Consider the following 12,633-nt stretch of genomic DNA (forward strand, 5'->3'; position numbering starts at 1 on the left):
AATAAGAGTACCCTGGTGACAGCTCCTCTTGCCCCTGTCCCTGCTGTCCCTCATCCCTTGTATGACTGGCTCCTCCAGCCGCAGCCCCTCGCTCAGGAACCAGGGAGGGTTAGGGCATGTGATGGGTCAGAGGTGAGACTGGAAATCACAGCAGGGTGGGTAATTCAGGAAGTGATAGGCACCAGGGCAGGTTAGTGCCTGGAGCAGGAAGGGAGGCAGAGAGGAAGCATTCTGTTGAATAGGATGGGGAGGGGGGACAGGAGGTGACAAGGCAGAGAATGAATAAGGGGACAGGGGCAGGGGAGGTAGTGCTTCTCTGGTCTGGGAAAGGGAAGGGACTGCTGAGTGTACTCCTTCCTGGGGATTTCCTGGGGAAGCAAGTGGACACAGGGTGGAGTGGACAGAAATGATCCCCACTTCTGAACTCTTCAATTCCTTGCCTTTAGAGTCTGCTCTTTATTTCCTTAGACCCCTCCAATTCTGAATCAGAGAAGTCATTAACGCCTTTCTGTAACCCCTCCTCCCCCCAAACACACATACGCACACACCGATCACTATTCTCATCCCAGGTTCTGGGCTTCCGGTCCTCTTAGTACCCCTCTCTCTGCCCCCACGGGCAATGAGGAGTCAAAAATAACTAGATATTCCAGGAACTGTTTGAAAGGTCTCAGGGGTGGGGTAGCAGAGACTGACTCTGGGTGATTCCAGGTTTCTGAAAGAGAGCAGGTCTTGTCTAGGTGAGGCCGGCTGACTCGAGGAAGGGGAGGGTTTAGGTCATTTGGAATAGGTAGGAACAGGGCCAAGAGCCTGGGGAAATCTACTGGGAGCTGAGCCAGGGGAATGGGCAGTTAAAAGTCAGGGAGGAGGAGGTCTAGGATGGGAACGGCTGTTCCATGCTTTGGATGGATAACTCAGGAGGGGGTGGGAGAATGAGAATGAATGAGAGCAGAAGAGCTATACTCTGAATCTCCCTCCTACAAAAAGAAAAGTGGTTAACGCCTTTGTTGTCCATTTCTTTCTTATTCCCATTTCAACAGAAAGTTCCTGACTGCTGTCTCCTTGCCTTCCGGTCCTACTGACTCTTCTTCCCAGCTTCTTGTTCCCACCTTTTTTTCTCTCTTAATGCTTTCTTACCTGTTCCCCATTTCCTTTTAAACCCAGACAGGTTGGCCCTAGAAATCAGCCTCTGGGGTAGGAGACAGCATAAATGACACCTGAGGGAATGTGGACTGTTCCGGGCTGAACAGTAGGGACATGAATTCTCCCAGGACGAAATTTTATCTGTGTGTGTTGTCCAGGCCCTTTCCCCGAGTCCCAACCTCCCTTGGGTCTCTGTCCCACCAAAAAGGGAAAGAGACAGCTGAGGGCTGCTGGTGGGATTTGGAAAAAAGATGTGTCATCAACTGGCTCAGTGCCTATAATGCATCTGGTTGCTAGAGATTCCCTTTCCCCGGGCAAGTCCCTCCCCCCCCCTTCTTTTTTTAAGGGGGAAAAAAACCCACGAAGGTCTTTGGGAAGCAATGATATATCCATCTATCCGAGTCCCACTGACCGAGCTGAGTGCCTGAGTGGCTTCCAGATCAGCCAATCACGCACAGAGGGAGGCTCTGGATTCTTATGCTTAAAAGAGCTGGAGGGGAGAGAGGCTGGGGAGAACCCGGGGAGACCCGAAGATACACAGAAACCAAAGAGACAGAAGAGGAGAGAGACAGAGACAAAGAGACAGCAGAAGGAGGCAGAGACAGGGCAAGCACTGAGGCATAGCCAGACAGCTGTGCAGAGGGAGAAGCCAGGGAGACACAGACAGGCAGAGACAAAGACCCAGGAGAGAAGGCACAGGAGGGAGTTTTGGAGGAGAGAGACCCACTGGGCACTTTTCCTGAGCCCAGGGGCTGTTTTGTTTTTATTTTTTGTTGGTTTTTTTTTTTTTTTCATCTTCTCTGAACATCCCTAGCCACTCTAAAAACTTTGTCTCCAATTTTGGCACAAGTCCGAGCCCCTCTGTCTTTAACGAGGAGCCTGCCACAGTTAGGGTGTGGAGGATTTGGTGTCTCAGATGGCCTCAATCCATTCCAGCTGCAGCACCGGTACCATGTCCCAGATGGGCTTGCATCCCAGGAGGGGCTTGACTGGGCACCGGCTGCGAAGAATCCAACCCTGCTTGCCGCTTCACACTGCGCCTTTCTCTGGTCTGGAGAGGTTGCTGCTGCTGCTGGCCTCCCTCCTGCCCTTAGCCTGGTCAGCCAGCCCCATCCCCCGGGAGGAGGAGATCGTGGTTCCAGAGAAGCTCAATGGCAGCGTATTTCCTGGCTCAGGCATCCCTGCCAGGCTGCTGTACCGCTTGCCAGCCTTTGGGGAGATGCTGCTACTAGAACTAGAGCAAGACCCTGGGGTGCAGGTCGAGGGGCTGACAGTGCAGTACCTGGGCCAGGCACCTGAGATGCTGAGTGGGGCAGAGCCAGGTACCTACCTGACTGGCACCATCAATGGAGATCCGGAGTCGGTGGCATCTCTGCACTGGGACGGGGGAGCCCTACTAGGAGTGTTGCAGTACCGGGGGGCTGAACTCCACCTCCAGCCTCTGGAGGGAGGCACCCTTAACTCTGCTGGGGGACCAGGGGCTCACATCCTACGCCGGAAGAGTCCTGCCAGCAGCCAAGGTCCCATGTGCAACGTCAAGGCTCCTTCTGGGAGCCCCAATCCCATTCCCCGCAGAAGCAAGGTAGGCAGCCCTGGAGACTGTGTCCCGGATCATCCTCCCGACATGTCTGTCCTACTGACCCCCATTCACCCTCTCTCCTCCCACTTCTAGCTTTTCAGCTTTTCACCTTCTCTCTGCCTTTCCTATCTCCACTACCTTTACTTCGGGAGAGTGCTGGCTTCTTCCTGCCTCAGCCCTTTGCTTTGCTCTGAGAATTCCCTGAGGTAGGTCAGATTCTCTCGGCCGGAATGACCTCTTCCCCCTCCCTACCCCGCCCCTTCCTGGCCATGGAGTCTCCTGCTGACACAGTTCCCAGCAGTAAAGCTCTCTCCTAACAGCCTGTTGGCCTAGGCTCTTTTCTCTGCCCCAGTGATTTTTGCCCCCACCCCCAGCCAGAGGAGTAAAGTTTGAGGCCTGAGGGATTGGTTTTTGGCTTCTGATGTTCCCTTTAAAATTGTTCTGGCAAACTTCAAACTAGGACAGGAGTAGGCAGGGGAAGAGAGGCATCCCATACCTCTGGGTCAACCCTCTCCCCACACTGTGGGCTGACTGGAAGGCTGCCTGAGGCGCCATCCTTTCCTCCTTCCCACTCCTGGGTCTCCCCCTTTTTCTCCCCCACCCCTTCTCTAGCTTTAATCCAGACCAGACGCTCCTTCCACACCCGCCACGCTGAGATCTGGCTGTGGCCCTAGCTGCTGACTGAATTGTTCCTCCAACCGCACAGGGCAGACACGTCGCAGCCCAGTCCTCTAGCTCCGCTCCCACAACCCCCCGCCACACTTGGGGACCCCAGTGCCCCTCCCCGAAGCAGTCCCAGCTGTTTTTCACCTCTGGGGCCCGCTCAGCCCTGAAACGTGGCAAGCCTTCTCCTCTTTCAGAACAACAGCTGATTCTTCAACATTACCACAAAAGCCCTGGGATTTGGGGTTAGGGGGAGGGCCCAAACCAGTCACTTCAGGAATCCTGTGGGGTATGTCAGGGCCGGCTGACTCTGCTAAGTTCTAGACCTGGGAATAAAGGGAGGGGAGGAGGGACCCACGGATCTGGGAAGCTATTTAAGAACCCTCCTCTCATTTTTCTCTTCCTCTTCAGCGCTTTGCTTCTCTGAGTAGATTTGTGGAGACACTGGTGGTGGCAGATGACAAGATGGCAGCATTTCATGGTACAGGGTTAAAGCGCTACCTCCTGACAGTGATGGCCGCAGCAGCCAAAGCCTTTAAGCACCCGAGCATCCGAAACCCCGTCAGCTTGGTGGTGACTCGCCTAGTGATCCTGGGCTCAGGCCAGGAGGGTCCCCAAGTGGGGCCAAGTGCCGCCCAGACCCTGCGCAGCTTCTGCAACTGGCAGCGGGGCCTCAACACCCCTGAGGACTCAGATCCTGAGCACTTTGACACAGCGATTCTGTTCACCCGTCAGGTAAGGCCTCCCTCAGTCAGCACCACAGGCAAGGGACCACAGAACAGGGAGGCACAAGCCACTTCCCAGACCATGATGAAAAGGATGCCGCTGCATTTGCACATGAGCCTGGCACGGGCCACACAGCCATGGGGTGGCTCTCTGGGCCCTGACCGTGCCGGGTACTCAGTATCTAGGTGCTCCTTCTCCACAGGACCTGTGTGGCGTCTCCACTTGTGACACCCTGGGTATGGCTGATGTGGGCACGGTGTGTGATCCAGCTCGGAGCTGTGCTGTCGTGGAGGATGATGGACTTCAGTCAGCCTTCACTGCTGCTCACGAACTGGGTGGGTGTGGCAGCGCCGGGGCGGCGTGGCGCCGGAGGGGAGACCGAGGGGTACTGAGGATGCTATAAGGGTATAAGTGGCTCCCTAGAGTGCAAAAGGGGGTACCAGAATATCCTCCTCCCCAGGCCTGAGTCCAAGGTCAGAACTCTGTGTTCTGGGTGCAGACAAGCATAGACTTATAGCAGGTGGAAACTTACTTTGAACTGTACAGATGAGCACGAGCACCTGTGTTTAGAAGGGGAGAGAGTAAAGAAATGGGAGTTGAGGATTGGGAATGTTAGCTACAGTGGAAAGTAGGCGGAGAGGGGCCTTTTCTTTGGGGAAGAGGAGTCAGAGCAGTAGGAGCTCAGAGGGGATTTGAGATGAAGGAGGGAAGGCGGGTCTGGCCATGAACAGCTGCAACCAAGTTTATAATGAAGCCCCCTGAGGACACAGGACAGGAACGTTGGATACCAGCAAGACATCGTCTCTTACAGGCCATGTCTTCAACATGCTGCACGATAACTCTAAGCCATGTGTTAATTTGAATGGGTATGGGGGCTCCTCTCGCCATGTCATGGCTCCTGTGATGGCCCACGTGGATCCTGAAGAGCCCTGGTCCCCCTGCAGTGCCCGCTTCATCACTGACTTCCTGGACAACGGCTATGGTAAGCAGGTGACACTTAACCTTTCTCCAAAGTAGGACTTGGTTCCCGTCCTCTCCCACTGTACTCTTACTTTTGGAACATTCTCTGTGGGCCACACTAACTCCTCCATGGGGGCTTCCTCTGTTGTTTGTTTGTGATGGGGTAGAAACGATGCCATCTCGCTGCGATTCCCACTTCCTATGACAACAAATAGCACAGGTGAGGAAGGCAAATGTTGGCTTCATACAATTAGAATTGACCTTTTAAGGGCCAGACATTGAAATGGACTGGCTATAAATCAGTTGATTACCTTTCTGTTCAATAAAGCATGTAAGACAGCAGAATGACTATCTCCAGACAAAGTTTTATTTTATTTTATATGATTTTATTTTATTTTATTTTATTTTATTCTCTGTGTGTGTGTGTCTGTGTGTGTGTGTATGTGCGCGAGCTCACGAGCGTACATAAATGCTTGCAGGTGCCCATGGAGGCCAGAAAAAGGGTGTTGGATCCCCGGAATCTGGAGGCACTTTGTGAGTCACTTGATGTAGGTTCTGGGAACCGAACTTGAGACCTCTTTGAGTGCTCTTAATTGTGGGGCCATTTCCCCAGCTCCCCAAAGTAGCTAACATTCTCAAAAATTCTATACATGAGTATGGTGGCACATTCCTTTAATCCCAGCAAGCGGATCTGTGTGAATCTGAGGCCAGTCTGGTCTATATAACGAGACAACAAACAAACAAAACTATAGTGGAGCTTGGCCTGGTAGCGTATGCCTCTAGTCCTAGCATTTGGGAAACTGAGGCAGAAGAATTGCCACATGACCTTCAGGCAAGCTTGGGCTAAGTAATAGTGAGTTTCAGGCCATCTGGGGCTACAGAGTGAAACTCTGCTGACCAGACAGCTCAGCGGGTTAAGGCACTTGCTGGCAAGCCTGATGAACTGACAGCTGACCTCTGCAAGCTGTCCTCTGACCTCCATACACACGCTGTGGCATGTGAAAACTCCATTCCCCTGAGATACATAAGTGAATATTATTTTTAAAAGGTTTCGAAAGCTCAAATACTGCTAATATAATGGTAATAATAATAATAACTGATGATTCCGTGGTGGGTAAGAGCAGGTAAGCGCTTTGGTTCCCGCGCTGAGTGTGTTCTTTGTTTACGTGCAGACATGTAGCTGTAAGTTACTTCACTTCTCTGTGCTTGCAGTTGGCTAGTAGGTAAATTGGCTCTCATGACAGCCAGTACCTTACAGTACCGTGATTAGTAAATGAGGTAGTGTGGATCAGGGCTTTACCAGTCCTGATCACATAATAAACATTCAATACTGTGTAGCTGGGGCACAACTGAGCCCAGACTCTCAGCTGGAAACCCTCGGTGCTCATTTCAGGCCCTGGCTAACTTTGGACCCTCACCTCCTTTCAGGGCACTGTCTCCTAGACAAACCAGAGGCTCCCCTGCATCTGCCAGCGACTTTTCCTGGCAAGGACTATGACGCTGACCGCCAGTGCCAACTCACCTTTGGGCCTGACTCTCACCATTGTCCACAGCTGCCACCACCCTGCGCTGCCCTCTGGTGCTCTGGCCACCTCAATGGCCATGCCATGTGCCAGACCAAGCACTCTCCCTGGGCTGACGGTACTCCCTGTGGATCCTCGCAGGCCTGCATGGGCGGCCGCTGTCTCCACGTGGACCAGCTCAAGGACTTCAATGTGAGACCTCAGGGCACGACTTGGGTGGAAGGCCTGTAGAAAGGAAGCTGGCCCTGAGCCTAGGAGAGAGTGTGCTTATCCTGCTTCCCTTCTGTGCCTCTGCAGATTCCTCAGGCTGGAGGCTGGGGTCCCTGGGGACCGTGGGGTGACTGCTCCAGGAGCTGTGGGGGTGGCGTTCAGTTCTCCTCCCGGGACTGCACCAGGCCCGTCCCCCGGAACGGTGGCAAGTACTGCGAGGGCCGCCGGACCCGCTTCCGCTCCTGCAACACTGAGAACTGCCCGACCGGTTCAGGTGAGGGCTGGGAAGCATGGGAACCCTGGGAGGGGATGGTAGACAGGTAGGATTGTCTCTTGAGCGCTGGACTGAGATGCTGATTGCCTCTGCTGCTGGGGAAGTTTCTTTATCTCTCCAGAACTGTCCCTGGAAATCTGTGAGGGAGAGAGATGGCTACAGTTGTGAGGGGTGGGGTGGAAGGGTGGGGGTACTGGGGTACTGTAATGAGAGGCTCAGGCCCTTTTTTTAACCCCGATAGCACTGACCTTCCGCGAAGAGCAGTGTGCTGCCTACAACCACCGAACTGACCTCTTCAAGAGCTTCCCAGGGCCCATGGACTGGGTCCCCCGCTACACAGGGGTAGCTCCACGAGACCAGTGCAAGCTCACCTGCCAGGCCCGGGCACTGGGCTACTACTATGTGCTGGAGCCACGGGTGAGGATCAGAAACCCGCAGGCCCAGTCAAGGCTTACGCGCTTTCCAGTGGTCCCTCCAATTTCTGATAACAAAGTCCATCCCGACGCTTGCTGACACCCCCCTAGTCATGCCATGTCTGCCTACACGTTCTCTCAGTCTTGTCTGTCCGGGGTTGTCCGGTTTAGAAAAACAAATGCCTGGCTCCGGATAAGCGCCAGTGAAGCTGCTCCAGCGGATGGTATCTGTTTGCTTTTCTCTCTCTATTCTTTTGCACCGCATCTGGTGAGACTTCTGCATGCGACCTTTTGGGGAAGTCCCTGACTCTCCTTTTCATGGGGTCCTGTGTCAAAGTACTGGCTCTTGGACAGCCAGTCCCTCCGTGGACAGAGTTCCTGAAGACCGCTGACATCTGGACGCTCGCTTTGGGTCAGAGAGGCCAGTTCACGGCAAAACAAGCCCTCCCAGCTTTGGATCCCCTCCGTTTGCCCCGTAGTCTAGACAAAATTCCTGCAGGTTTGTTGCCCCCTAGTGTCCATCTGGAGGCCTTACCGTTAAGTTTAGCGTTTGCTGCTGGGACTGAAAATCGTGGCCTTCGAAATTTGTGATAGTCCTAAACCTCAAACTTTCATCCTTAGAAATCTGATACGGCAGTTGTGGGACCTAGGTTTATGTTCAAAAAGCATATTGCACACCACCTGATCCATAGTGGTGGAAAATGCAGGAAAATGGTTGTGTGTACCATACTATCGTATTAATCCCATAGAGGCATATAGGCGAAGGCTTACTTTACATCCCCTTCCTTGCCCCCCCTTTTTTTTCTTCCTGAAGCCACTTTCCAGATTTCAGCTTACAACTTAGCAAGAGCTCTTAACCGTGTCCCTCCTCCACTCTTCAGGTGGCGGATGGAACTCCCTGCTCCCCAGACAGCTCCTCTGTCTGTGTCCAGGGCCGCTGTATCCACGCCGGCTGTGACCGTATCATTGGCTCCAAAAAGAAGTTTGACAAGTGCATGGTGTGCGGTGGGGATGGTTCTAGCTGCAGCAAGCAGTCAGGCTCCTTCAAAAAATTCAGGTCCTTCTGGCATTTCTTTTATCCCCCCCACCCCCCGCCCCGCCCTCTGTGTTCCTTGTTGTTGTTCTCCTCTCGGGGCCAAATGCTTTCCTGGTGACTCAACACTTTCTGTGTAGTCTGAGCGGGAGACAGATGAGTAGGCAGCTGCAGTGCAGCGATTCTCATGTTGGGCAGAGAGGACCCGAGGTGCTGTGAGAGCCCCTGAAGACATCAGAAATGGCTTTCCCGGGCAGTGACCTCTGAGCTAAGAGGAGGAATTGGACAGGTCTTAAGGAAGCCAGGACTGGAAAGACATTCAACAAGCAGTAGTAAGCGTCCAGAGATAACGGCGAGAAAGGCACAAGCGCTGGTAGCTATGTTCTAGGGTAGACACATGCCTCACGTGAGCTTGAAGAAGCAAGACCTAATGCGCGCGTGCGCGCGCGCGCGCGCACACACACACACACACACACACACACACACACAGACACACACACACACACACAGACAAAGGAGGGCAAGCCGAAGGAATTTGGGAGATGCTGACTTCTTCCTCTGCTCTTTCCTCACAGGTACGGATACAGCGATGTGGTCACTATCCCTGCCGGGGCTACCCATATCCTTGTACGGCAGCAGGGTGTTTCTGGCGTCAAGAGCATCTACCTAGCCCTGAAGCTTCCAGACGGTTCTTACGCCCTCAATGGTGAATACACGCTGATGCCCTCCGCCACAGATGTGGTACTTCCTGGGGCAGTCAGCTTGCGCTATAGCGGGGCCACCGCAGCCTCGGAGACACTGTCTGGACACGGGCCGTTGACCCAGCCCTTGACGCTGCAGGTCCTGGTGGCTGGCAACCCACAGAATGCACGTCTGCGGTACAGTTTCTTCGTTCCCCGGCCAGTCCCTTCAACACCACGCCCTCTTCCCCAAGACTGGCTGCACCGCCGGGCGCAGATTCTGGAGATCCTTCGGAAGCGTCCCTGGGCAGGCAGGAAATAACCTCACTGTCCCGGCTGCCCTTTTGCGGCACCGGGGCCTCGGACTCATCTGGGAGAATGAGGGGGCTTCTGCAGCTGCCTCGTGCTAAAACACAGTAGGGAGGTACTCTGTAGAGGGTGAGACCTGCCCCGCCTCTCTGCCCTTAACTGCAGGCTGGCCCTGCCCTGGCTTCCTGCCCTGGGAGGCAGTGATGTGTTGGTGAATGGAACGGGGCTAGGTGACAGTCCCTTATCTAAACTGGCCCCTCTGCCCTGCAGGTCACAGGAGGGAGAGGGGAAGACAGGATGGGACCTGGGTCCCAGTTGTATTTATTTAGTATTTATTCACTTTTATTTAGCACCAGGGAAGGGGATTAGGGTCTTGGGGGAAACTCACCCATTTTAGCCCCACCCTAGGCTATGAAATTCAGGGTGGCGGTGGCAAATATAAGTGGTGTGTGTGAGTGTTTGAGTGTGTGTGTGTGTGTGTGTGTGTGTGTGTGTGTGTGTGTGTGTGTTTATATATGAGGTGCAACCTGCCTTGCTTTCCTCTCCCTGAATTTTTTTTCTGGGAAAGGGAGAGCCGAAGGTGGGATTGGCCTTCAGGTAGTGAGGGATTATCATATTTTTAAATGTACAAATTGAAGTCTGCTATTTATATGCTCCTTTTGGAGTCAGACAAATGTGGGTTGTACTTTGGCCCCACATCTTTGAGCATTAGCTTTCTCATGTGCCAATAATAATACCTCCCTTAGAAATTTGTTGTAAGGATTAAATAATGTAAATAAAAAACCTAGCACAATGCCTCACACTCAGTAGGTGCTCAACAAATGGCAACTGCTCTTACTGTCATCATTGTTCTTCCCACCCTCACCCTCCACGGAGGCTCTGCTCTGCACTTCAAGTTGACAGGGATCCGTGTCGTTTGAGCCTATCTTCATTCCCAGGCTCAGATCCTTTGCTTGGCAGTACGCAGACTATCAGTTGGCAATCCTGTCCAATACCAATGTAGGCATATAATCACCAGAAGTAGACACGATAAACACTTGGCAAGGATGGTAAACAAAGACATGAAGGTGCAAAAACAAAACAATGCCATCAACACAAATAGGTGCTTCGTTGTAAGAGTGGTGGTTGAAGGGCTGGGAAAGGGATGCTGGAGTAGCGTCCTGACACTCCAGGAGGTGATGGATCTGAGCGTGAGCTAGGATTCAGTGTCTTGTGACCTGGGTGATGTTGGGCAAGTCACTGACACACAGCCTTGGATTACAAGTACGTGCAATGGGGCCAGTGGTAACTGCTCTGACAGCATTGCTCTGTGCTCAAGGATCTTCAAACAGTAAAGGCTATTGTAACACGAGAGATGACCTCTGTGAGGACTGGCTGAGACAGTGACTCCAGAATCAATCAGTGTCAGCTCAACAGACTTCTTGGAAGATGTGAGGTTAGAATGGAATTCAGTGAGAGGAACAGGATGTGGTCTGGTAGGTCCCAGACAGCAAGGCAAAGAAGGAAAAAAAGCATCTGAGAAGAGTGGAGCCATCTGTTGAGCAGCGGCAGAATGTGAGGAAATATTGCTCGGAAATGGATCTCCTTTCCTTGAGAAATAACCTCGTCGGTCTTGTGTGTGTGAGGGATGGGCAAAGGGGTCAGTGCAGAAATTTGAATGTTATGTGGCAAACGCAGAGGTGCTAGGGATTGGGAAAGGGACTAAATGTTGAGGTAGAAAGGAGCTTTAGGTAGAGAAGACCCTGAAGTGAGGATGGACTGTGGAGGAACCAAAGGCATCTTGCTCAGCCATAGCACCTTCAGTGGGAACTGCCGGACATGACTTGAGAGGCAGAGCAGGGGCATGAGGCTGAGAGGCACGCACAGAGGTTACAGCCGTTTGTGTGTGCGGCATACATCAGGACTAGGCCTCACCGATCGAGTTCTATATGATGCAGGGCTATACAGAGTATCCTGTTCTTTACAGCTCCAAGCACTGCTTACGGCAGCAGTGAGGGAAGGGCTGGCCACACTCCTCTCTCTAGCAAGCTTGACTCCCCCTGCTGTGCTTACTCTCTGGCGGATCTGGTCCTTCGGGGAGGCAGGAGCAGGAGAGCGGGATGAAACTAAAAGGATCTAGCTGGTAAGGTTAGACCAACAATATGTTCATGGAAGTAAATACCAAGAACTCATGGTACCAGCAGAGCTCTGTTGAAGCGGGGTAAAATAAAAGCAGAAATTGATATGTGACCGTGTACTTAAGAAGCTCACCTTGCATCCTGGGGAGGAAGTTTGGCATTACACGTGCACAAAGAGAAGTGATGGGACAGTTCGAGGAGCCACATGATAAGGGCAAGATGGACCTTGCCGAGCTTGATCCTGGGACCTGAGTACCATGCGGTCTCGTGGAGGAGGAGCCTTGATTAAGAGTAGGTCATTTTGGTAGCCCTTCTCCCATTTCCTTAGGGTTCTTGGCAATCGACTTCATGGATCCCTCCAACACGTGTTATTTTAAAGAAGAACCGCTCTGCCCCCTGGGTAGGGTTCCTACTGACACAGAGAACATTTCTCCTTGGGAGGTGGAGACAGGAGGAACAGGATCTCAGCCAGCCTTTGCTGATACATCTTAGTAAATTTAAGGCTATTTTGGCTACATGGAACCTTGTCGCAAAAGAAGAGGAGGTGGTAGAAAAATTTATTTTCTCCAAAAAGGCGTTGAAAGGTAGAGAATTGGCTCAGCAGTTAAGAGCACTGGCTGCTCTTCCAGAGAACCCGAGCTTGAGTCCCGGCACCCGCACGACAGCGCACAACTCCAGTTCCCGGGCAATCCTCTCTTCTGGCATCTGTACCGGGCATGTGGAACACGGACATACATGCAGACAAAATACTGAGATCCATAATGTATAAGTAAATAAATAAACATGTAAGATGTTCAGTGTAAAGGCTGCTTATGTGGTGATTGATTGTGTGGGTGCATTTGTATAGTGGAAGGGGTCAGAGAAAACCAGCTCTTCAGAAAGATGAGTATCCCAGCCCTCAACGGCAGTCAACACCTGACTCTTCAGAAATGATCTTCCCTATCCCGCCTCTCCGGAGCCAGGAGGAGATAAGCTCCACATAATACCTTTCCTGAAGTCAAGTGTC

The 12,633-nt window shown here is 52.6% G+C and overlaps 1 protein-coding gene across 1 annotated transcript; it reads left to right on the forward strand.

Annotated features, from left to right (window-relative positions):
• The first annotated feature begins 1,664 nt into the window (after positions 1–1,664).
• Positions 1,665–12,425, forward strand: Adamts4 (ADAM metallopeptidase with thrombospondin type 1 motif 4). Its single transcript, XM_055613230.1, has 9 exons — positions 1,665–2,722; positions 3,794–4,117; positions 4,311–4,443; positions 4,920–5,090; positions 6,497–6,783; positions 6,889–7,075; positions 7,317–7,492; positions 8,370–8,545; positions 9,097–12,425. Exons 1-9 carry the CDS (start codon positions 2,057–2,059, stop codon positions 9,521–9,523), a joined length of 2,547 nt encoding a protein of 848 aa, XP_055469205.1. The 5' UTR covers positions 1,665–2,056; the 3' UTR covers positions 9,524–12,425.
• Positions 12,426–12,633: the final 208 nt, after the last annotated feature.

This window comes from Psammomys obesus, unplaced genomic scaffold, assembly GCF_907164565.1.
Source record: "Psammomys obesus unplaced genomic scaffold, mPsaObe1.curated_primary_1811, whole genome shotgun sequence".
Lineage (NCBI taxonomy): Eukaryota > Metazoa > Chordata > Mammalia > Rodentia > Muridae > Psammomys > Psammomys obesus.

Bases quoted from the DNA above. Each gene is read 5' to 3' on its own strand.
- Adamts4 (XM_055613230.1), top strand. From the start codon at position 2,057: ATGGCCTCAATCCATTCCAGCTGCAGCACCGGTACCATGTCCCAGATG. The intron at 6,784-6,888 runs GTGAGACCTCAG...GTGCCTCTGCAG, and splicing joins ACCAGCTCAAGGACTTCAAT to ATTCCTCAGGCTGGAGGCTG. The intron at 7,493-8,369 runs GTGAGGATCAGA...TCCACTCTTCAG, and splicing joins ACTATGTGCTGGAGCCACGG to GTGGCGGATGGAACTCCCTG.